General features: G+C 48.2%; 1 protein-coding gene across 3 annotated transcripts in view; it reads left to right on the top strand.

Annotated features, from left to right (window-relative positions):
• The window catches only part of LOC128579850 (spermatogenesis-associated protein 31E1-like), a 156717-nt gene extending 132579 nt beyond the window's left edge, over window positions 1-24138 (top strand). The window contains exons 4-9 of one of the 3 annotated variants that reach the window (XM_053582067.1): window positions 4589-4851; window positions 6014-6068; window positions 8690-8747; window positions 9245-9305; window positions 9537-13523; window positions 22949-24138. In XM_053582067.1, the coding sequence (XP_053438042.1) occupies window positions 4742-4851; window positions 6014-6068; window positions 8690-8747; window positions 9245-9305; window positions 9537-13523; window positions 22949-23168 (4491 nt within the window). In that variant the 5' untranslated portion in view covers window positions 4589-4741 and the 3' untranslated portion in view covers window positions 23169-24138. Of the gene's footprint in view, window positions 1-4588; window positions 4852-5605; window positions 6069-7310; window positions 8748-9244; window positions 9306-9536; window positions 13524-22948 lie in introns of those variants that run through there. The other 2 variants (XM_053582068.1, XM_053582069.1) reach the window with 2 other exon arrangements.
• Window positions 24139-24706: the final 568 nt, after the last annotated feature.

Genomic DNA, 24706 nt, shown 5'->3' with positions numbered 1-24706 from the left:
GCATTGCTTTTCTCCTTTAGCCACTGTGCCTTGCCCCTGTTCCTCTGCAGCACCTATAGCCCTATAGAGTGAGTTCTGGTTTCCTCTGGCAGTCCTCAGAGTTGGGGAGGTGTCTCTCTAAGATTAGATCCCGGTGGGATCACTCTGTTGTTGCTGGAACTTTGTGTGAAGTTACTCTGCACAGCTTCCCTGCTACAGACACAACCAGGGAGTTCTGGGTGTAGGAGCAGCTCCGGGAACATGGGGCACATGGATCCAGCAGCAGGGCAGGGGATGCTGCACACAATTCTGGAAGTGCCTGGTGCTGGGTGACTTTGGCAAGGAGAGCACTGGGCTCATGATTCTGGACTGGTGGGAGTGCGGCGTGGAGGCAGGGCGGGCACTGGGCACAGCTCTAGCAGTCTCTGGGCGGGCGGGGTGCGGCTGGGAGATAGGGATGATGCTGGGTGCGGTACCCATGGTTCTAGCAGTCTCTGGCTGGGTGGAACCTGGGCAGAGGCAGGGAGGACGCCAGGGATAGGGCTTGGGGCACGGAGCTCCAGCAGTCTCTGGCTGGGCAAAGGGTGGGGCTCTTGGTCAGGCAGACGGGGAGGAGGGGGCATTGCTCATGAGCCTTTTCCCACAGTGTCTGCAGGGGATAGGTTTCTAGTTTATCAGGTAAGGAGGGAAGGGTGGACTGGAAGTTCAGAATGGCAGGGAAAACGTTAGTTCAATTTTTCTGCCTGGCAAGAGAGTGTTCAGAGTCACAGCAGTGTCCTTCTGCGGAAGTAGTCCCCACTTCCTATAGCTCTCACCCATGGGGTGAGACAAGAGGTCCTCAGTTCACTGCTGACCTGTAGAAAATCTGAAGTATGCTTTCTTGGAGTCACAGCTTGCCTCAGCAGAGGTGACCTGCAGTTACTCTTCTCTCTCAGCTTGGCTCCTTGTCTTCAGCTTAATTGGGTATTTTCTGGATGTTATCCTTCCCTCTGGACAGGAGCTTCTGTCAGAAGCTGCCTCCAATTGGCCATCTTGCCCCCTTCTCTATTTATTTTTTTGAAACAGAGTCTCACCATGTCGCCCTCAGTACAGTGCCGTGGAGTCACAGCTCATAGTAACCTCAAACTCTTGGGCTTAAGTGGTTCTCTTGCCTCAGCCTCCCAAGAAGCTAGGACTACAGGTGCCCGTAACAATGCCTGGCTATTTTTTGTTATTGTTGTTGTCATTGTTTTTTAGCAGACTGGCAGGTTGGGTTTGAACCTACCAGTCCCGGTGTATGTGGCTGGTGCCGTAACCACTAGGCTATGGGTGCTGAGCTCATTTTTCTATTTTTAGTAGAGACAGGGTCAGACTCTTGCTCAGGTGAGTCTCAAACTCCAGAGCTGAAGCAATCAGCCTGTCTCCTCCTCCAAGAGTGCTAGAATTACAGGTGTGAGTCACCACACCTGGTCCATAAACAAATTTTTAGAAAAAATTTGAAAGTGTGTTATACACTAAAAAATAATAAATATGAAAATTTGGGGCGGCGCCTGTGGCTCAGTCAGTAAGGCGCCAGCCCCATATACCGAGGGTAGCGGGTTCAAACCCGGCCCCAGCCAAACTGCAACCAAAAAATAGCCGGGCGTTGTGGCAGCCACCTGTAGTCCCAGCTACTCGGGAGGCTGAGGCAAGAGACTCGCTTAAGCCCAGGAGTTGGAGGTTGTTGTGAGCTGTGTGAGGCCACGGCACTCTACCGAGGGCCATAAAGTGAGACTCTGTCTCTACAAAAAAAAAGAAATAATAAATAAATAAATATGAAAATTTATCTTCCTGTTCAAAACTTGAAAGAAATTGCTCATGCGAAGTGATCCAGTATATGAAAAGAAGCCCAAGAAAGATGTCTTTTTTTTTTTTTTTTCTGAGACAGAGTCTCAAGCTGTTGCCCTGGGTAGAGTGCTGTGGTGTCACAGCTCACAGCAACCTCCAACTCTTGAGCTCAAGTAATCCTCTTGCCTCAGTTTTTCTATTTTTAGTAGAGACAGGGGTCTCACTTTTGCTTAGGCTGGTCTCGAACTCGTGAACTCAAGCAATCTACCTGTCTTGGCCACCCAGAATGTTAGGATTACAGGCATGAGCCACCACACCTGGCCCCCCAGAAAGATGTTAAAAAGAAGAGATGGAACTGTCCCAAATTGTCCCTTGCACAGAAGAAAGATCAGGCAGCTCAAAAGAAGGCAAACTTCCTCAGAGCCCAGGAGCAGGCTTCTGACAGCTACACCAAACAGAAATTTTATATGAGGATTTTTCAGATAGAAATAAACTTATTGACTAAGCAACTAAAAAACAACTTCTGTGGCTCAGCGCCTGTGGCTCAAGCGGCTAAGGTGCCAGCCACATACACCTGAGCTGGTGGGTTCGAATCCAGCCTGGGCCTGCCAAACAACAATGATGGCTGCAACCAAAAAAAAAAAAATAGCCAGGCATTGTGGCAGGTGCCTGTAGTCCCAGCTACCTGGGAGGCTGAGGCAGGAGAATCGCTTGAGCCCAGGAGTTGGAGGATGCTGTGAGCTGTGATGCCACGGCACTCTACCCAGGGTGACAGCTTGAGGCTCTGTCTCAAACAAACAAACAAACAAACAAAAAACAACTTCTGAGTGACTATTGTGTGACAAGCACATGTTAGGCACACAAGTACTGAACAAGACCTGACATTAAAAAAAATTGAATCAAATAACTCTTATTTTTCATAAAATTGGAATTAAATTTTTAGATTTCAGTTATCAGAAAAAGTTCTATGTATAAAAAGTCAAACAATTGACATATTCAGGCTAATTTTAATTTTCATATTGCAACATAATATAATTGAGTTATAAAATTACTTCTGATATACATCCCATGATTAAACTAGAATGTAAACCTGAAAGTAAAAATCAGCAAAATGTATACTGAGTAATCTATTGTCACTATAGTGGTGCTAGATGGTAGGGCTAAACTTCATGTATGGTGAGAGACAGAATAAATGGTAAATATCAAGGTAGAGAGAACTCATTCCAATAACCAGTACAACTGAAAGCACATGATAGAGAATTAATTTATCACAATAATTTTTCTTAAATAATTTTTCTCAGGTTAAAAAATGCTGAGTAAGATAGAACTTTAACATAGGATTATTTCAAAATGTTAAAACCTTGCAGAGTGATGAGAAGGCAAATTTAGCATTAATGCTATTTATAATGTACTTTCTCTCCCTTTTTTTTTTCACAAGACAGTATCTTGCTCTGTTACCCAATGGCAAAGTTCATAACTGAGTATCTCATTACATAAGCTAATTTTTTCCTGAACAGAGTGATATCCTAAGCAGGACACTTGAAATCTAAACCACTTTGAGATATCATCTAACTCCAGTAAGATTAGCTCACATCACAAAATCCCAAAACCAGAGATATTGGCGTGGATGTGGAGAAAAGGGAACACTTCTGCACTGCTGGTGGGAATGCAAACTAATACATTCCTTTTGGAAAGATGTTTGGAGAACACTTAGAGATCTAAAAATAGACCTGCCCTTTGATCCTACAATTCCTCTACTAAGTATAGTTCCAGAAGACCAAAAATCACTTTATAACAAAGATATTTTTACCAGAATGTTTATTGCAGCCCAATTCATAATTGCTAAGTCATAGAAGAAGCCCAATGCCCATTGACCCATGAATGGATTAATAAATTGTGGTAGATGTACCCCATGGAATATTATGCAGCCTTTAAAAAAAGATGGAGATTTTACCTCTTTTATGTTTACATGGATGGAACTGGAACATATTCTTCTTAGCAAAATATGTCAAGAATGAAAGAAAAACTATCCAACGTACTATCCCCCAGCCCTACTATAAAACCAGTTTATAAACACCCACACTTCCATATGAATGCTATAACCCAACTACAGCCAAGATGAAGGGTAAAGAGGAGGGGGAGGGGAGAGGAAGGAAGAGGATGGGGGAGAATGGGGAGGGAGGGTAATTAGTGGAACCACACCTATGGTGTAATTTATAAGGGTACATGTTAAATCTACTAAGTGTAGAATATAAATGTCTTAACACAATAACTAAGAAAATGTGGTTAAGGCTATGTTAACCAGTTTCATGAGAGTATTTCAAATTGTATATAAAACCATCACATTGTACCCCATAATTGCATTAATGTACACAGCTATGATTTAATAAAAAAAAAAAGTAAAAGGAATAAACAGATCACCTACAAAGAAAAAAAAAAAGAAAGTTAAGTCACTACCATACTGCAAAAATATAACACTGATAGATTGGAAAGAACACTGCTGACAGTGGCCCTGGGGAGTTCATCACATTTATCATTCAGTTACAAAGAAAATATTCTACAAAGTGAATATTATTTAAAGCAGAAATAATGATATAATTAATATGACACAGATAATTCACAAGCTATATAAAATAAGGTCACATCTACATCCTTTTAAGCCTTTAAGTCAGTTGATAAAACTTTGAATATACACTTAAATTGCATCAAAAAAAAGACCAGAAATTATATAATTTTTGTAAAATGTATGATCAACTCTGAACTGCTCAACAAATTCCGACCTGCTAGGGTTTATGCTTCTCAGGAGCTGAACATAAAGAAATGCCAGAGGGAGTGAGGGAGTGATGTCAGCAAGACAGACCACCAGAGACCTGGCACTGTTGCCCCAAGAGATGACTGGCACATTGAAGGGAGAGCACCAGAGTACAGCAATGAGGTGGAGGATGCACTTGTGGTGATGGGAAGCCCAGGAGGGCAGCATGGACACATTGACCTCCGCAGCCCCATTTCCCCTGCCTGGATCAGATTGGTTCAGAGACAGGAGAGACTTCTCACTGTGAGACCAAGGTAACCAGAAGGTCCCTACCAGACCCCACTGCCACTGCAAATGCCTACAGTCCTTGATACAAAAGAGTTCGATATGAGCCATGAGGCCTGTCTACAGAGCTTCTGGGAATTCCTTCATGTGGTTACCATTTGTTGACCCAAGTGACTGAGTGTGAAATAAGATAGAATATTAAGCCCCCAGCTGACTGAGCTGACCCCTCTTGGCCAAGGGGACCTCAGAAATACCCTAAAGCTGAGTTGCTAGCCATGAGAAGGGAGGTAAAGATAGGCCTCATCATGCCCCCTTCTCTTCTTGGAAGTGTCCTTTATAATTCATTAACAGGCTTAGGGCTGTGCAGGGCAGGGCTTGAACCACACCTGCAGGTCCTCAGTCTACCCAACAGACTTCATGAGTCTATGTCTGGTCTGGTGGCTTGTCTCTGAGTAACAGACTTCCTTCATTATCTTAACTTAGAATATTCCAAGCTGTTAGACAAATCTTCATTTCTTTGACCAATTATAAATCAAAAAATCTTTAAACCTACCCATAACCTGTCATCCCCTGCTTCAAGATGTCCTGCCTTTTGGGGCCAAACCAATGTATGCCTTCCATCTACTGATGTATGATTTTATGTGTAATTACTATCTCCCTGAATTGTAAAGAACCAAACTGTAGCCTGAACGTGGTGAGAGCCTGATCAAAGCTTCTTAACTGGCTTTGGGCCATGGCCTTACATACTCAGCTAATAATAAGCCTCTTTAAATTATTTAACAGAGTTTGGATTCTTTTCCTTTGACATGAGGCCTATTCTGAAGGAAAGGGGTATGTATAGAAGACATTGGAGATATCAGAAGAGGCTGCTTCAGACCAGACTCAAACACAGCCTTTGTTCCCCAGCTCCTTTCTCCACCCTAAGGATCAGTACTTACCTGACTCTAACCCGTTTCTGGCTTATGCATGTGGCACACATGTTCCAAAACTCTGGAGAGTTAGGACTATGTTTTGGGAAGAGTAAGAACAAATAGGATCAAGATGTAACTGGCTCCATAAGCAAGAAAACATTTTAAAATAATTTTTTTTAGTTCTCCCATGTTTCAAAGTCCCAGGTCAGTAAGAGTTGCTGGTGAGAAATTTGTAACTTTCTGTTACACTGATGCTTTTCTGTTTGAGTTTCCTTCCCAGGAACAGCGGAATCTCCTTGCAGCCCTACATTACCTGTTTGTCAAAAAAAGACAAGGTAAGTGATATGCCATCACAGATTGTGCCCAAGGACACCACACACTGAGCCTGCACACAAGAATGAAAGAATGACCAATATTAGCCCCCAGCTCATCATAATACTAAAATCTTTATCGTGGGAGGGACTTACCTACTGTCTTTGGTCTATGGGATATATGTGCTAACATGATTTCTCACTGTGTTTGCCTGCCCTGCAACTCCACCCCAAACATGTAACGGTGTTCACCCCCCTCATGCATTATTCATTACCACCTTCAGAAAAAAAAAAAAACCCTGACCCTGTCAGTCAAGGGAGGCAGGTAGGTGCATTTCTTACAGTAAATCCTTTCTTCCTTGACTATCCTGAGTGTCAGTCATTGGCTTTCTGTGTGATGAGCAACACGAATCCCCTGTGGGTTCATTAACAAAGACACAATATGGGAGATGTAAAGAAAATGAGGAAATGCTAAGTCATGGATTTAAAAATGATGAATTACTTTGTCAAGTGTGAGTGGGTATTACAGCAAGTTCCATAAGACTGTGCAACGTTTATAACTCAGAATCCTTACTAAAAAGAAATCATTTAGAAGTTTAATCATTTAAATTTTTAATGTACTGTTTTGCAAATCTTTACTAAGAAATCATTAGTCTGATTTTTGTGTTAGATCATGAGTGGAGATAGCAAAGGTTAATATAAACAATAATTAAAACATTCAAATTTCACAAAATTAAATAAGTAAAACTAAGGAGAAATTCTACTTCTGAATTGATGAAAGTAGAAAACTTATTATGTGGGAAAATTACAGAGAGGAGATTTTCAGAGGAAAACTGCCTAAAAGTACAATTTGTGGGAGAATTTCAGACTTTCAAACACCATGAAATTGGTGGGGTCAAGCCAGGATCTCTAAGGGATAAAAGGAACCAGGTGATATTGGAATTCCAGGGGGAAAGAACAGAAAACTGACTGACGTCTGTCTCTGACAGGTTGAGTAGCTGGAGTCTGAAGGAAGGAGCTAGAAGCCTAGGGGATGGGCTGGAGCTGCAGGGGTGAAGGGGGAGTGGCTGTGGTTCAGCATCCTCCTCCCATCTTCCCCCCCACCCCACCCCCGCCCTCAGGAGCCCTTTGTGATGAGGTGGCCACAGCTCTGTGATGCAGGCCTGAGCCCTAGTCAATAGGCCTAAAGGAAACGCCCAAGGCTCAGTTGCTTTAGGGCAACAGTGGGATTCAGAAGATGGAGAAAGACCTCTTCTCTCTGAATAGCGTTACTGCGGCATGGCTGAACCCCAGTTCCACTGCCTGGATGACAGACATCATCTTGGGCTTCGTGTGTGGACTGGTTCTCTTCCTCTTGTTACTCCCCTACTTTGTCAAGGATCTTTCCTCACCCCCACCTGGGCAGAAAAGAATCATCAGGAAGGTAAAGAACCCTCAGCCCAGACCCAACAGAGAATGCTTCTCTTTTCTATTATTATTTCTACTTGTCCAAATCCAGTAGAGTCCTGAGATGGGAATCTCCTCATCCTTCTAGGCCCAGGCAGGGCTGGGTTGTTACAGTGGTGTGAAGCTTTCTGACCCGTGGTGTGGGTGCACAGGAGGCTTCAATGCTAGAGCAAATGCTAGGGCTCAGGGGCCAGGACTGGGTTAAAAGAGAGTGGAGATCTCTGTGGGAGGATGGCCCTGAATCCTGGTTTAACAGTCATCCATCACATTTCCATGGCCTGCCTTCCCTCTATGTCAGGTGACCTGAGGGCTATGCAGAGCCCCTGGGAGCCTCCCATCAGAGGCTGGAGGGGCCTCTGTCCACCTCTGGAAGCAGATTCCTACCTGACAGCTCAGAGGTGCCTGTGGGCCAGAGTCAGTTTCTCTAGCAAAGTTTTAATAGGAGAGAACCCGAAACTCTGTAGAATAATTTAAAGAAGTTTATTCTGAATAAACGTGACCATGGCCCAAAACACATGGCCTTGAGAGAGCCTGAGAAAACATGCCCAAGGAGGCTGTGTTACACTTTGGTTTTATACTTTCATGAGGACAGAATTACACATAAAACCAGAGATAAATAAGTGGAAGGTGTGCACTGGTTTGGCCCCAAAGGGTGATACATCCCCAAGTGAGATAGGTGTGTCCAAAGATTCTTTGACTTGATTGGTTAAAGAAATGAAAGGAGTCTGTTAATTGAAGACAAGCTAGCAGATGGACTGAAGTGATCTGTTAAGTGAATAAACTTCAGGAGTGGTTTAACCTTTGTCTTTCAAGGCCTTAGGTCCTGATACAATGTAGTATCTTATTGTTATGAGGAGTAACTCCAAAAAGGAGGGGGCATGACTTGGCTGGTTGCACCTCCATTCTCTTCAAGGCAGAGGTTTTAAGGTTTTTCTGTGGTCCTCTTGGCCCATGGGGGCAAAGCCCTAGGATTTTATTTTCATTAGCCAGAGGAACAGTTATAGAAGACCCACTGGTGGATCTCAAATTAAAAATTCTTGCATTTTTCAAAGAAGGAAACTAGAATTTTTTCAATCACTTAAAAAATGAATAAAAAAAGACAGAGGCCCCGTGCAGGAGGGCATGAGCAATGAACACCTGCATTGTCAGGGGAGGGCACTGAGGAAGGTCCCAGCCCCTTGATCTTTCTTGTCTCTCAGCATCCAATGGACAAGAGGGGGAGGCCCAGGAGCAGGAAGAAAAGCTGTGCTTTGAAAGGTAAAGCTCTGTCATCCTACCCACAGCCCTTGTGGGGAAGGAGCATCACTGTCCCTGAGGGATGAGTCTCTAAGTGAGTCAGCGGTAGAGGCCTGAGGGGGGCTTCTGGGAAGTAAATGGGAACCTGAGATTCTTCTCAGAATCCAGCTGAGTGCAGGGCCAGGTGGGCAGGGGATGGGTGCTGCCTAGTAGGGACCTGGATGTGGAGCTGGGGCCTCCAGGCCCAACTGTGATGGCTGCTTATGGGGCTAAGGTTGGTTCCTCTATGAGGTGCCCCACAGGGGCATGTGAGGACTGGGGGATGGAAGTAGGAGCACTATGTCCCTGACAAGGCACTGCCCAAAGAGCTTCTTGCTGTCACCTACAGCATAATGTGGTCCTGGACACTGATGAGAGGGCTGCAGTGTATAACCCTCCAGTCTGCCCTAGATTGACTCTCAGTCCCCTGAAAGATCCCCAGGGGCCTCCCACCCACCTAACCTGACTCCTGATTCCAGCTTGTAGAGACTGCCTGAGGGAATTGGAGGGGGCTTGGGACCTGATTTTACTTCTGCAGAGGTAAGGGGCTTCCCCTTCTCTCCCTGTCCCCCCTCCTCCTGGGGCCTGGGCTAACCTGGTGGAGGAGACTACCAGGATGTGGGTAAGATGTGGCCAGTGTTCTGGAGCTGGGAGGGGAAGAGCTCTGTGATGTCAGAATGGGGGCAGCGGAGGGGTCGTGGGTAGTGCCTGCCCCTCCTTCCACTGCACCCTCCCCCCACCACTGCAGCTGGTGCCTCCTGTCTCTTACAGCCTCCTGGGAAAGCTCCCTGACAAGGGGGGCTCTCATCAGGTCTCATGTGGAGACCCCCTCGGGGAGGTGTGTACACCAGCACCTGCCAGCACCCACCGACGGCGTGGGGAGCCTTTGGAAGATGCTTCTCCCACCACCTTACCCACACTGGCTTCCCCTATTCCACCTCTGGCCTCCACTCTGTCAGGAGGACCTCAGGGAGAGCAGTCTGTCTTGAAGAGAGTCCCCCTGGGTGCTGTCCCAGAGAGCTCACCTCCAGGCTGCTCTTTTTTGGACTCTCCTATCTGGGCTACCTTGGGCCTTGAACGCACCATTTTGTTCCTGTCCTGGTGGTGGGCAGCTGCCAAGGCCCTGTTCTTCCCCACTTCGCACCGTGGAAAATCCCAGAAGCCTCTTTTCCATCCTACACCAGAGGCTCAGTTCTGGGGAACCCCCAAACTCAGGCAGATGGAGTCTGGCAGGCCCACTTTCCTCCACCCTGAGGTCCTGAGGCTGCTGGAGATGCTCATCACCAAGAGAGCAGAGGTGAAGCTGTGGACAGGGAAAGAAGGGGAGGGGCCACTTCTTACACAAACTAACCCAGACTCTCCCAGAGGCTCTCTGAGGAACATGCTAAAGTCACTGCACAGGGAATGGGATGCCATGGTCCCACACAACTTTTGGAACATGGAAGACAAACGAGAGCAGCTGCCAGGTCATCAGCAGTTACCCCATTCCAAGGCCACGGGGGACCATTTACAGCAGAAATGCAGCCAGCTCTTCTGGGGCCTCCCCTCTCTGCACAGCGAGTCCCTGGTGGCTACTGCCTGGGTTTCTAGGACGTCTCCCTCCAAACCACCTCTCTCTGTCTCATTCAATGCAGTTCAGACTTGGTCTGAAGCACCTGCACAGTGTCACAGGGCCCAGCCCAGGCCCCACCAAATGGCCCTGCCCCAGCCTCAGCTCCCGCCCCCACCTCCGGATGAGGTCCATGTCCAGGCCCACCTCCCACCCTCTCCCCCAGACATGCTGTATTTCTCTCCACCCCAGATTAAAGTGGACCTTACAGGAGGCTGTAGAACAACCTGCCCTTCATCTCAGGAGAAGGCACGATTCCCCCCAACCAAAAGTGAACACCTGGAATGGCACTTGCAGACGCGACAGAAATGGAAGAGGATTTTACCCTCTTTGCTCCAAAACTCCCAGATAGTCTTTAGCCAACACACTTTCCAGGATGGCCGGGCCTCCATGAGCCACAAGTCAGTCTCCACCCTTCCTGGGGCTGTCATGGGTCCTGAGCACCAGAATCAGCAGGATCAACATACTCGGAGGAGTTTCATCCAAGATGAACTTCAGTCAGGCCCTCCCTGGAGATCCCAAGCATCTGGGGAACTGATTCAGCCTCAGGAGGAGTTCCCAGGGAGGGGTCAGTCCCAGCGTCCTGTGTTTGCTGCAGGAGAAAGCAGCAAGGAGGTACAGAAGATGGGGACCAGGTTCTCTGAAAGATCCTCTAGGAAAGGCTTCAAGAGGGTCAAAGAAGATGATGACTCAAGCGGGGATCTAGAGCAAGATCTGAAGGGGGACCCAGAAGATCCATGCACAGGTTCAAGATACACCTTAGTGAAGATTCTGGCGGATGATGAAGAGGAGTCAGAGAGGCACTGGATTAGGCTCCAGAAGTATAAATCAAATAATTACATTCTCAGTAGCCCAGAGAAGCAGGGTGTTGAAACAAACCTGAGGTGTCATTTGGACCAGAAGTTAGAGGAGATCAGTGAGGGCACAATCCCTGTGAGTGTGTATCAGTCCTGGCTTACCACCAGCCATGCTATCACCAACTCTGACCCCTGCACGAAGCCCAGAAACCTAGCATCCTGGAGGAAATGCCATGTGGACACCTCCCAGGCTATTTCTTTCCTAGATCCGTGTACTCAACAGATACTAGAAGCACATGTTACAAGGTTTCAGGAGCCCCACAGGTGGGGTTGCAACCTCCAGTTCCTTGAGCCCATAAATCTCAGGGCTCAACACTGGCCCTATCCATCCTCTGCTTTTCTCTCCTGGGACAATGGCGATTTGGGGGATGACTCCAAAGCTGAGGTTGGTGGTGTCCTGGGAGAACATCATTGGAAAGACCAAGGAGAGAAGGTAATAAGAAAAAACTCCATCCACACTCTGAGTCATGTTCTCTCTGCTTCATCACCTGTGGATGAGGACACACAGAAGGATCTGAGAGGGACCAAGTCTCTTGGCACCTATGGGAACCCAGAAGCACCTCTGACTGCACAGGAGTGCAGGTGGCCTTCTCAGCCCCTTACATGCAGCCCAGTGAGCAGCACCTGGCAGAGCACTGCTGTCCTGGGGGATGAGAGAGGAAGCCCAGAGCCTAGCCCATATCCAGCAATGGCCAGGCATAAGCGACAGGAGAAGGAGAATGTGGCTTCAGGGGACTCCTGCAGCAGCACAGCAGTGCGACAGTTAAGCAGAAGGTCCCAATCTTCAAGGGCCAATGAGCCCAGGGAGCCAGTGGAGGCCGAGGAGGGAAAGCCGTCTGCTTGGGAAGTTACCCTGACAGCTGGCCTGATGGCCAACTCCCAAACCACTAACATGAATCTCAGTTCTGGGTGTCAGGGGACCAACATCTTCACACAATCTAGGATGTCTGCTACCCAGGATCTGGGAGAGCTGCACCTCAAAACAAAGGTTGTGAGTAAGTTTCAATTCAAAATGGAGGTAGAGACAGAGAAACAGCAGCTTCAAGGCCCTGCCACTGGTGTCCTCCTTCAAGACTATGGCACTGGCCTTTGCTTTCGAGGCCGTCACACCAACATGATACCTCCTACAGACATTTTGCCTTCCCAGCCCTCTCCTTCTAACTCCCAGGCCTCTCCTTCCCAGACCTCTTCTTCTAACTTCCCGGCCACTCCACCCAATTCCCAGGCCACTCTGCCCAACTCCCAACCCTCTCCTTCCAACTCCCAGGCCTCTCCTTCCAACTCCCAGACCCCTCCTTCCAACTCCCAGACCTCTTCTTCAAACTTCCCGGCCACTCCACCCAACTCCCAGGCCTCTCCTTCCAACTCCCAGACCAATTCTTCCAACCTCCCAGCCACTCCGCCCAACTCCCAGGCCACTCTTCCCAACTCCCAGGCCTCTCCTTCCAACTCCCAGGCCTCTCCTTCCAACGCGCAGAGCTCTTCTTCCAACCTCCCCGCCACTCTGCCCAACTCCCAGGCCCCTCTGTTGAGTTCCCAGGCTTCTCTGTTGAGTTCCCAGGTCCCTCTGTCCAGTTCCCAGAGTGTATTTAATAGGGACACATCAGCTTCTCAGGGGCTATGTGATCCCACGTGGAAGGGAGGCAGCAGCCAGGGGCAGCAGGTGCCCAGAAGCCTCAAAATCAATGCCTCATGGAAGAGTCACAGCAAGATGTTTGGGCCTACTGACAAGAAAGAGCCCTGTGGGAGGCCCAAAGCAGGGGAGCAAAAACCAAGGTCTGCAGTACCCAGGGCTTCCCAAGCCAGTGGGCCAAGCCACGCTGCCCACGTCAGGGAGAAGGAAGAAACGTGGAGCAAACACTTTCAGTTCCTTCTGGAGAAAGGACGGAAACCTCTAGAAAGCTGCTCCAGGAAAACAATCAGTCATGGCCTATGGTGTCTTGACCCCAGTGAAAAAGGCAGAAGGCAGGAAGATCCCTTACAGAAGGGCAAGCCTAAATCAGCCACTGCCCAGAGCTGGGGGACAGCCACAGGAGGGTTGTCCAGCAGTGCTCCTGAAGTCCAAGCAATTGTTTCACTTGTCACACAGATCCTAGTGGACAAACTGGGGCTTTGTCAAGGACATGGTCCCTCAGAGTTCAATAACTACAAAGAGGAACTCCAGGCCCCAGTGGGTGGGCATTCCTGCCATCCCTGGGGTCCCTCCCAGCCAGAGCAAAGGAGAGTATTGAGAGAGAAGGCTTACAGTCACCATGCCACCCCCATGGGCCACAGCCATTCTGTTGAGAACAGGTGGGTCCGAGATAGGGACAGCTATTTGGCCGCCCATCCCAGGGAGCCTGTGCCCCCAGCCAGTCCCTGCCAGCATGGGCTAAGGGTGGCAAGAGCTTTGAACCACCCTCACTATTAGCCAACATGCTTGTCTGGTCAACCTCATCATGCTTCTCATATCTTGCCTGGTAGAAAAGGTTTTTCTCCCAGAAAAACCTGGAGACACGCAGAGAAAACCTGTTTTGCTAATGTTAGTACATCTTCCTACCAGGGCATGTATTTCTTCCCAATAGAAGTGCTTTTTCTCATCAGAGGTGGTGGCTTCTGTCTGTGGGGTTCTGGGGTCAGGGAAAGGATCAGCGTCCATTCTCCCTGAGATTGGCCTCTGGAAGGGACGTGTGTGACAGGCTTGCAGACCTACCCTCACTGCAGGGGCCTCACTGCACCTGGTTTCACGACTCACTATAGAGAGTCTTAGGACTGTCAGGGCTGGCAACCCCTAGGGAGAACCCAACCAAGAACCTGACTCCCCCCTTCCATTCTCTCTGCCAAGAGCTTTGTGATGAGGGCTGGAAATTCCCCTTGGGTTCCAGAAATGTGGAAGCCCAGCAGCCCCAGTGCCCTGAAGAGGACCTGGAACTTCCACGGCTGGAAGCACTGGCCTGGGGTTTTGGGAAAGGGAGAGCTCTCTGACCTCAGAAACAGACCATCCTGCCTGAGCCCCCTCCCAGCCTTCTGGAGGCTGGGGCCCAGATGGGCCCTGCTGTCCCCTTTGGGCTCAGCCTTGGTGACAGGACCTCCCTTTAGGACCTCCACCTTCCCCTCTGGTGTGACCTGAGCATGGAGCCATCTGGCCACAGCACACAGGAGGAGGGTGGTGTGTGTGGGGAGAATATGTATCAGAATGAGGAAGATGGCAGAGTGCAGGGGGCCCCTAAGAGGTAACAGTCTTGCTCTCAGAGCTCCCAGTGGCCTAGGGGAAAAGGTAGGGGCCCCCATGTGGAGGGTGGGACCAGGGAACACAAAGCCCTCACACAGAAAAGTGGCTTTGCCCATAGCACAGGTGAGTACCCTGCCACCAACCCTCTGGAACTCTACAGAAAGGAAGAGTGAACACGGGGTGGGGTACCACAGTGACCATTACGGGAATGTGCTCCAGGGCGGCTGCACCTGGGTAGGGCACTTGGAGGGAGGGCTAGTCATGGTCCACAGTGAGTCTTTGGTTATTCTCACCAAAGGGATGCAGGGGAGGAGGTGGTGAAGGGGGACACATGAGGGCTGGGTCACAGTCCCAGTAGAGTCAGCAGAGGTGACTCCAGCACAAGCTTTCCCTTCTGGGCCATTTTGGATGCCAGGAGGCCAAGGCAGGTGGGCAGGACCCTTTCTCCAGAGGGTTCCTTCTGGGGCTTCAGGCTGGAGAGAGTTGGGTGATAAAGGGGCTATTGAGGTGGAAGGCCAGGGCACAGGGTGGAGGTGTGGGCACAGGCCCAGTGTTACTCCGGCGGCTGCTCCTGGGGCCACTCCTGCCTCCTCCTGGTCAGGCAGCCTGGGGGGCAGCAAGGGGCAGTGATAGGCTTGGGAAGCTCAGCAGGTGTTCTGCGTCTGTGGGAGGAGAAAATTTCTGTAGGTTACAATCAGTATATAACAGTATAGACTTTATTTTATCCTAGAGAGAGGGAGAGGTGAGAGAGGAAAGAGAGAGCAGAGAGCAGGTAGATGGTAGCATCCCAAAGAAAGCCCACAGTTGAGGTCAAGCAGTTGCTGAATTTAAGGGGGAATGAAAAAGATAACAGCAGCTGGATTCACAAGTAATTGTGAGTGTGATTGCTGTCTGGTTTTCCTCCAGCAAAGCTGAAGACAGACATTTTTCCAGGTGTTTCTAATCGTGAGGCCTGACAGTTCATATTCCATTGTTCCTCCTGCACAGGTATCACTTGAGGCTGTGGGAACAAATTCTAAAAGATAAAGGAGCTGGGGAAATGTAAAGAGAGAATTTTGCTTTTCCTTTTGGTCTTCTGGGCTCCTCAGTGACTTGAGAAAACAGAGATCCATGGAGGGTGAGGGGCTGCTAGCAAGAGATAGGAGAGAAAGATTGATTTATTCCTTCCTGAAAAACTGTGAGTTAATAACTTTTCTATGATTTCAGTATAAAGAATGACCATTCTCACTGAGACATGGTGCCAGGCTGGAGTGCTCAGCAAAACTAGGACAGATTAAGCAGGTACCAGGACAATCACTGGGCACAGAAGAAGAGCCAGCACTCTCCTGGGTGCCTCAGCACTTTATTTTCTTGAGGCAGCCAGCTCAGACCAGCCCTGACTGCTTTAGAGCTGCCCTGGCTGTCCTACAGTTCCCTTTAGCTAATCGTGACACTAAGACCCCTGCCTAGTGGAGAACTGTAATATCATTAAGGACGTGAGTTGTGGGAAGGTGCCTGACAAAGGCACGGGGTGTACTTAGTTTGTTTCACTGTAAACATACAATGGCATGTGAGGGTTTTGCAAACTCACTGGGAAGGGGTTTAAGGCAACTCCGCAAGGCAGACAGGTACAGGTAAGTGCAGACAGAGGCAGACTTTGCCTGCAAGAAGCTCACATGCTGCCCAGGAACAAGTGCCCTTCCCAGTAACCTCTGATAAATAACCTCTGAGGTTTATTTGACACTGGAATAGTGGCTCATGTCTGTAATCCTAGCACTCTGGAAGGCCAAGGCGGGAAGATCGCTAGAGCTCAGGAGTTCCAGACCAGCCTGAGCAAGAGCAAGACCTGTCTCTACCTAAAAATAGAAAACAGCTGGGCATTGTGGTGATGCCTGTAGTCCCAGCTACTCAGGAGGCTGAAGCAAGAGAATCGCTTAAGCCCAAGAGTTTGAGCTATGATGCCATAGCACTCTACCCAGGGTGACAGTGTGAAACTGTCTTAAAAAAAAAGGTTTATTTGAGCCATGTTTGAGGACCATGGCTCCTCAGAGCCACGCCCAAAAACCCATGAGGAAGAGGATTCCTGTAGTGGGGTTACCGATTTTTTTTTTTTTTTTTTACATTTGACAGGAATTATAGGTAAAATCATAAGTCAATAAATACATGGAAGTCACATATTGGTTTAGCCCCAAAGGTGGAAAATCTCAAAGTAGGGACTTACAGGTTACATGTGGGTTTAAAGATTCTTTGATTTTTAATTGGTTAAAAAAATGAAACTTTGTCTAAACACCAGACATATACCCAGACTCAAGTAATTTGCTAAGCAAACTAATGACCTGCAGGTGTGATTTAAGCTTGGTCTTGCACAGTGATAGGCCTGTTAATGAGTTACAAAGGACTTCTTCAAGAAGGGAGGGGAACATGAGGCATGTCTGATGTCCCTTCTCATGGCCATCAACTCAACTTTAGGACATTTCTGGGGTCCTCTTGGATAAGAGGGGGTCCATTCAGTCACCTGGGAGACTTAATATTTTATTTTAGTTCAAATTCTCTTTTTTTGGCTAAGATCTTCCAGAGGTAGCATCAATGGCCAAACTTATTTTGTCCCATCATGCTGGAGTGGTGTAGCTACGTGCCTTGGGTCCACTCAGGCCCTTGGTAGGACCCTTGTGGCCAAGAGGACTTAAGAGCCAAAAGGACTTATAGACAATTAAATGTTTTAGGTCAGATGAGACTGGATGTGGAGAGGCACCCATCAATCCTTTAATACTTTGTAGGCAACATACGAGTAAAATAAAAAATGTCAAAGGCAAGCCTACAAAATTAATTCACCCACGGTGCTAGGCTAGTATATTCTTGGGTTTAGTTGTAGACTTATATGGCAACTTGTTATATAAAACATAAGCACTGATAACCTTTTAAGCTAAGGAATTTAGAGATTTTTTTTTTTTGAGAAAGAGTCTCACTTATGTTGCCCTTGATAGAGTGTTGTGGCATCACAGCTCACAGCAACCTCAAATTCTTGGACTTAAGCAATTTTCTTACCTCAGCCTTCCAAGTAGCTGGGACTACAGGCGCCCACCATAATGCCCAGCTATTTTTTAGTTGTAGTCGTCATTGTTGTTTAGCTGGCCCAGGCCTACCAGCCTCGGTGCATGTAGCTGGTACCTTAACCACTGTGTTATTGGTGCCGAGCGGAATTTAGAGACTTTTGTTGTGTCGTACTATTTTAATCTCTTTAGTAATTTGTCCTAAAGTGGCTGATAAGTTTCATGTTATGTCTCTATTTGCATAAACTCCATAATGGAGAACTTTTATACTTAAGAGGCTGTAAGTCTAGGGGAAGTAGGAAATTTTTTATGGCTGGGATGGATGTTTGTGCCACATGGCCCCAAAAGGCAAAGTCTCTTATTTAGTATTTGTTTGGGCTGCTGGGTGCACATCTTTGATCTAAAGTGTCTGAACTAATTGTATCCCTCAAAATCTGCTCTTATAACCACATACCCACCTCTTCTGGGATAGCCTCTGGGCCTAGAGGGAGGATGTTTGTATCTTTAGTAACAGAGTATTGGCAGTGGATAATTGGGCCCAGTGGGATTCAATAGTTTTAAATCCTGGAGATATCAGGTAAACTTTGCTGATCAGGAAAACTAATGCTTGTCATGACTCTGAAAAACAAATCAAGAGAATCAGTAATGTTTTAAATAAAAAGTCACAAAATATTTTGTTTTTCCATGACATTTTCTTAAAGAAGCAGGTTTTGGACCATAGCTTATTATTTTTTTTTTTTTTTTGGTTTTTGGCCGGGGCTGGGTTTAAACCCACCACCTCCGGCATATGGGACCGGTGCCCTACTCCTTGAGCCACAGGCGCTGCCCTGGACCATAGCTTATTATAAACTACTTTTTGAGAAGAATTAAAGTAAAATAACGTGGGTTGCAGTTAAGTTCTTGAACATAATCTTGAAGTTTTGTTTTCTTGCTTTTAACCTTTTTAAATAGGTCCAGAGTACTGTTTAGTCTATATTAATCCTCCAACTCCCCCATTTTTCAGTATTGACTGCTTTACTGAATCTCAGGTATTGAGAAGTTTTATATTCTGGCTGAAGGAAAGAGACATTGTTCAGTTTACTGAATCTCATGTATTGAGAAGTTATATATATATTTTATATATTCTAGCTGAAGGAAAGAGACATTGTTCTTGGCACTGTGTGAGTGCTGGGGATCATTCCTCCTAATCATTTCAGAAGGATCGTTTCTGTCCTTGGGCAGTTTTCTAACACACTATGCTGGTCAGTAGTTATAGATCCCCAAACCAGTTTCCATCTTCCTGTCCTTCAGTTAACAAAGTATCTTGCTGTCATTGTTATACTTTATTTAATTTTGAGTGTTGATGTATAATAGAAATTGGCATTTCTTATGGCTCTGAAAAGTCACCTTGACTATCACATATTCCTTATTCATTATTATTCTGATTGTATCCTAGGGTAGGGCTTCCATGCCTTTGGGTCTCTCTTCTTCTCCTTCAAGTATACCTAAAATTTGTATGTTTGTACTCTTTGTGTAGTCTCTAAGATATTTCTCTGTGTTTATTCTCTTCTTCTCTGCCTCTTTTTTTTTTTTTTTTTTTTTTTGAGACAGAGCCTCAAGCTATTACCCTGGGTAGAGTGCTGTGGCATCACAGCTCACAGCAACCTCCAACTCCCGGGCTCAAGTGATTCTCCTGCCTCCACTGGGACTACAGGCGCCCACCACAATGCCCAGCTATTTTTTTGTTGCAGCCATCTTTGTTTGGTGGGCCCAGGCTGGATTTACCTGGGCTGAATGTGGCTGGTGCCTTAGCTGCTTGAGCCACAGGCGCCAAGCCTTGTCTAAATGACTGAGTTAGCTTGAGAGCCTTATCTTCAAGCTCTGAGATTCTTTCTTCTTCATAGTTTAATGTTGCTGAAACTTTCAACTGCATTTTGAAACTCCCTGAATGACTCCTTCAATTCTTACATCCTTTCTAATTTCATCATGTCTTTCATTCATTTCTTGGGTCAATTTCCTTTTGGTGGTTTTCCATTTTTCCTTCAATTCTGTTTATCATGTTAGCCATCCATACTCTAAATTCCTTTCTGTGATTTCCACGATTTCTTTATAGATGGGATCATCTATGGTAGCTGCATTGTGACCCTTTGAGGGGGTTGATTTGCTCTGATTTTTCATGTTGCCAGAATTTTTTTTGGCTCCTCTTCCTCATGTGTGGTTTCTTCTTGTTTACTTCCTTTCCTTACCTACTTCTCTTTCTTCCTCCTTCATTGTCCTCATCTTTGTGCTTTGATGTTGAAATGGCCTTTTGGTATAGGGGGGAAAGGGAGAGTAAAGAAAAGAGAGCAATGGTGGCTCCTGTGTCTCAAAGGGATAGAGTGCCAGCCCCATATGCCAGAGGTGGCGGGTTCAAACCCAACCCTGGCCAAAAACTGCAAAATAAATAAATAAATATAAAAAAAGTTTATTTAAAAAAAATTGAAAAAAGAAAGAAAAGAGAGCAAGAAAGAGAAAAAATAATAAAAAAGTGAAGAAAGATAGGAAATAAAAAATAATAGTAATAGGCCAGGTATGGTGGCCTATACCAGCAATCCTAGCTCTCTGGCAGGCTGGGACAGGAGAATCACCTGAGGTTAGGTGCTCCAGACCTGCCTAAGCAAGAGCAAGACCCTATCTCCACCAAATATAGGAAAAATCAGTGGTGCACTGCAGCAGGGAATGAAGCCCCAGCCATTTGGTGGGCAAAACAGGAGGGTTGCCTAAATTCAGGGTGTGAAGCTGTTGTGAGCCAGATCAACACCATAGCACTCCAGCCCAGGCTCCAGAATGCAACTCTGTTCAATAAAACAAAAAACAAACAAGAAATGATATCTTGATTGTCTAAGGGAGTTATAAGAGAAAAGTAGAAAAATAACCAAGAAAAGGAAGGGGGGAAAAAGCAAGAGAACAAAAAGTTAATATTTAAAAAAACATAAATTGCATGGATGCCAGGTGGCTCTATGATTAGGAAAAGAAAAAGAAAAGGAAAAAAGATTTTCTTTTTTTTTTTTTTAAGGACACTAGTTGGTGATCCTGGGTGTAAAAACAAACTAAAAACCAACCAAACAAAAAAAACTATACCTGCTTGGGGGCAGGAAATTACTAGCTAGTTACCATAGAGATCTAGACTTGTTTCCCTGATTTTTAAAATTTTAATCTGGGTATGGTAGCTGCATGAGAGTTTGGTCCCCAAGCTTCTGCCAGACTTTCTGGGGGAGTGCTCCTGAACCATCCACACAAGGGGGGTTCCAGAGGCCACAAGGAGGTCCAGGACGTGAGATGGCCCAACACACATCTCTGTGGACTGCCCATAAAGGAGGGCTAGGCTGTAGGGCGGTACCACTGAGGAGCAGAGCTAAGCCCTGAGCAAGCAGCACCTGAAACCCACCTGCTGGGACTCTACCCAGTTATACAAGCCTGAAAATCCCCCTCACCATGTCCCAGTTTGTGGTGGGTTTTTTGACCTTTAGAGCCACAGACTCACTGTGTGTCTTCTCTGTCCCTCACCCTTCCAGGTTTTTTGCTCAATGCTGGTCACAGTTACTCATTCCTCACATCCGCCCTGTACCAGGGTGACAATTTGCCTTTTAGCAGTGAACTGGAAGGGGAACAAAGTCAGGTCTGTCTGACCCGCAGCCTTTCCTTCGCTCTGAAGGGCTCTTCCAGGGGACCCTGTGGGAAGGAGGCCTAAGTACCCCAGGACAGCCAGACTCTGCCCAGAGGATAGGCAGGTTGATGGTGATACTCCCTAACCAGAAGCCCCAGGGCTTGAACATGGAGGTCCCTACATATGTAACAAAAGAAGGGAGGCTTCTAGAAGGCAGAGGAGGAGGGTTGGGAGCACCGACTTACTTGAGAATCCTAGGGCATCTGTGGGACACTTCAACACCAGGCTTCCTCCCTCAATTACCCAAAAAAGACCACCTCCCCCAGCAGACAGTGGCACATGGGGGCTCCCAGTTAGGTGTGGAGTGGAGCAGATATGCCCCAGAACTTGGCTCCATGTTAAAAGCTTGTCTTCCCAATTATCTGCGGCCAACTTGCCCTGGGGATAATTGGCTCCCTGAGACTCTGGCAAGGCCTGTGCCTCCACAAGAAGAGGCAAGGAGAATGCCCCCAGGCGGCCCCTTCAGGGAGCAGTCAGTGGGACAGGCAGAGGGAACACTCCCTGGGATGTGCTCCATGGAGGTCATTGGTCGCCCTCCATTCCAACCCTCAGGCCACACCGCAGGGAAACCACCATTAGCCCCTCCATCTGCCCCATCCTCACAGCCCAGGAACACCTCTCAGCTCCACATCTGTCTTCAGGTGCACCAGGAAGACGGGGGAGGCCCAATCATCACCCCGAGTGGTGCTGGATCCAAGGCTAGGAAGGATGCCAGAGCCTGTGGTGGCCTGGCTGGGGCTCGGATGACTTTGAGAAGCTAGTAAAACACTATTAGAAACTGGCATCAACTTCAAAGCTTGCCTCCCTCCTAAGGGCTCGGGAGTACACTGGGTTCCCTCAAGGGGCCCCTTTGCCAAGCTCCTGTCCAGTAAATGATGGCCCATCTCAACAAATTCTCACTCCCTCCCACCACATCCTTCCAAATCCAGTGACCTGGTGTTGCTGACCTCAAGCCTGGTACCCCAGCAGGCCAGGGCTCTCTGGTTCCTGGCACCTGCCCCAGGAGCAGCTCCCATGGGCATGGGCCAGGCCAGGCAGGGGCTATGTCTTGGGTGAGCTCCGTGGGGACCCAGCTGGACTGGGTTTATCTGGCTCCTCTCCGAAGCATTGCATTTTCAAGGACAGAGGCACTTTGCAATAAGAGAGGTGATTGAGTATAGGAAGCACCCTCCTACTCACAGTCAGAAATGGACTAGAGCTGCCACCAACCCTGCACACTGAACAAGAGCCTGCGTCTTGGCCTTGCCCTCCCTAGGCCATGCATCCCTTCGTATCCAGCCACTGGATTTCCTACACCTCCTGTTGCCACTGTTCTGGGAGGCAGCCCTCCCTCGCCCTTCTCCATAGCACCCTCTGATTCAGGTTGCCAAGGAGGCACTGAAGTCCCAGCTGGCATACCCTGACCCATCCCTCTCACAGGGAGGCTGTAGATTGGTGGCCACCGTTGGGAATGTCCTGCAGCAGAGTTGGTGGGGCAGGTGGGGAGGATGCACAGAGGCTCCTGGCATGCCTGTCCCTGGCAACTTTAGCAGGACTGGGGAGAAGTAGTGTGTGTGTCCTCACAGATGCACCTTAGGGTCGTGGCTGTGCCAGGGGACAGTCTGCCCACACAGGGGGCAACGGGGCATGGCAGGCACTTGGAGGCATCAAAAGTGCCCTGACCACACATGTAGGTGGGCAGGGTTCAGCCTCATGGGCTGTCCAGGGACTAGAGCTGCGCATCAGGCTGGCCCAGCTGGAATGCTGACCGCCTCTCCCAGGTCTTTGACTCCAGCTGTTTTCTTGTCTCTAGAATGAAGTGGAGGTTGGAAGAAATGAAGAGCATGAGACATTCCACCCACCCCACCAAGATAAAACCTCCAGCTGGGGTGGAAGAGGGCCCAAGGAACCTGGGGGAAACATGTGGGAGCCATGAGAGGGCTTTTCTGGGCGACAGTCTGAAAGTAGGAGGCAGAGGCCACAGCCAGGTCGTGCCACTTGAACATGGTGGGGTATTGGGGACCATCATCTAGGCTCCTTGGGCTAGGGGTCCCATCTTTGGAATAGAGGAACCAAGGCAGTTCCAGAGTTGTGTCCATGAAGAGGTCACTCACATTATCTAGGCCAGTTCCCTCCCACATGTGGTCTGTACCCATGGCCTCTGTCCTGTGTGACAGTCTCCCCTCAGTCCTGCTCAGTCCCTTTGAGCCCTCCCTCCCCTGACTCAGGGCTCAGCTCAAGATAAAACTGACTCTTTGGAAAGTGCAGGGAGGGGCAGATGGGCTCAGCATGGTACAGGTGGGTGTAGGAGGCAACCAGAATTCAGACTTGCCTGTGGGTCTCAGGCTCCAGGCTCCAGGCTCCAGGCTCCCTGAGTCCCCAGTAAGCTTGCAGGTTCCCAGGCGGCCCAGATTTTGGCAGAGAGGACACAGTGTCTTCCCAGCATCTCCCAGCCCCAGCCGCCTGGCTCCTCACTGACGGCTAGGGCCTTGTTCCACTCCACCTGGGTTCAAACCACAGGACTCTCACAATGCAGGTGTGCTGTCTTGTTGGTTTTGAATTTCCAGTGCACTCCGTGAATTTCACAAATCCTGCCTGACTTTAGACATTTTCCAGGAAAGGGGATGCAAGCTGCGGCAGGAGGGCCTTAGGTGATTCTCTCTCTTTCTCTTGTTTACTCTCTCTTTCAATCTGGCTCACAGATTTCAAAAAATGAAATAAAATGTCTGCACTGCTCCCAGGTCTGGGTCAGAAGTCCCCTCATCATGGCACCCCAGGTGGCATCTCCTGTTTGGGGGGCTCAGGAAATAGGGTGTGAGCACAGAGGGGACTGTGGCTGGCAGCTAGGAGCACCTCATGCACCTCAGCAGCTGGGACCCCAATGCCTTGGCCCAACCCTCTGCCCTAGTCCAAGGTGAGGAGTCATGACTAGGTGCCCTACCCACTTGTCCTGAAAGCATAATCATTACTTTGTGTCCACACCCCTGTGGGTGTGGGCTGGAACCCAGGCTACCATCCATGCAAACTGTGAGAGTGAGGGGTGCCTTGGGCCAGGCTGCTGAGGTGGGGCCTAGGCTAGAGAGGGTGGGCACAAGTCAGGCCCCAAGGAGCTAGCCTGGGGTGCAGCCAGCTCTGCTGCCTCTCCCTGGCTCCCCTTCCTCCAGCCTGCAACTCCCAGGATGGCCCAGCTGAGTGGCAGACCTATCTTGGGACTGGGGAGCAGGTCTGGAACTGGTCACCCCCACCAGGGTCCTGAGTTTAAGCAAGAGGGAAGAGTCTCCCCAGAGAAGTAGGGTGTCTTTTTCCTGGATCCAGCACAGACCTCTGCTCCCCAGACATCATGGGCATTTGTTAAAAGTGGACCATTGTTTCCATTATGCAGAGAAGACAATGAGACACAAGTAGACCTGCCCGAGTGCCCAGATGGCCACCTCTCCCTCCACCATGCCGGGGTCAGTGGGAGGAGGTAGCTTCAACCAGAAAATTCTGCCATGGAGTTTTTCAGTTGCATGAGTCTGAGGAGATGATTAAAGGGTAGACTGCAGGAGATCAGAAGTATGACAGGTGCCAT

Source organism: Nycticebus coucang, chromosome 2 (genome assembly GCF_027406575.1).
Source record: "Nycticebus coucang isolate mNycCou1 chromosome 2, mNycCou1.pri, whole genome shotgun sequence".
Lineage (NCBI taxonomy): Eukaryota > Metazoa > Chordata > Mammalia > Primates > Lorisidae > Nycticebus > Nycticebus coucang.
This window is presented reverse-complemented; position numbering and strand designations above follow the sequence as displayed.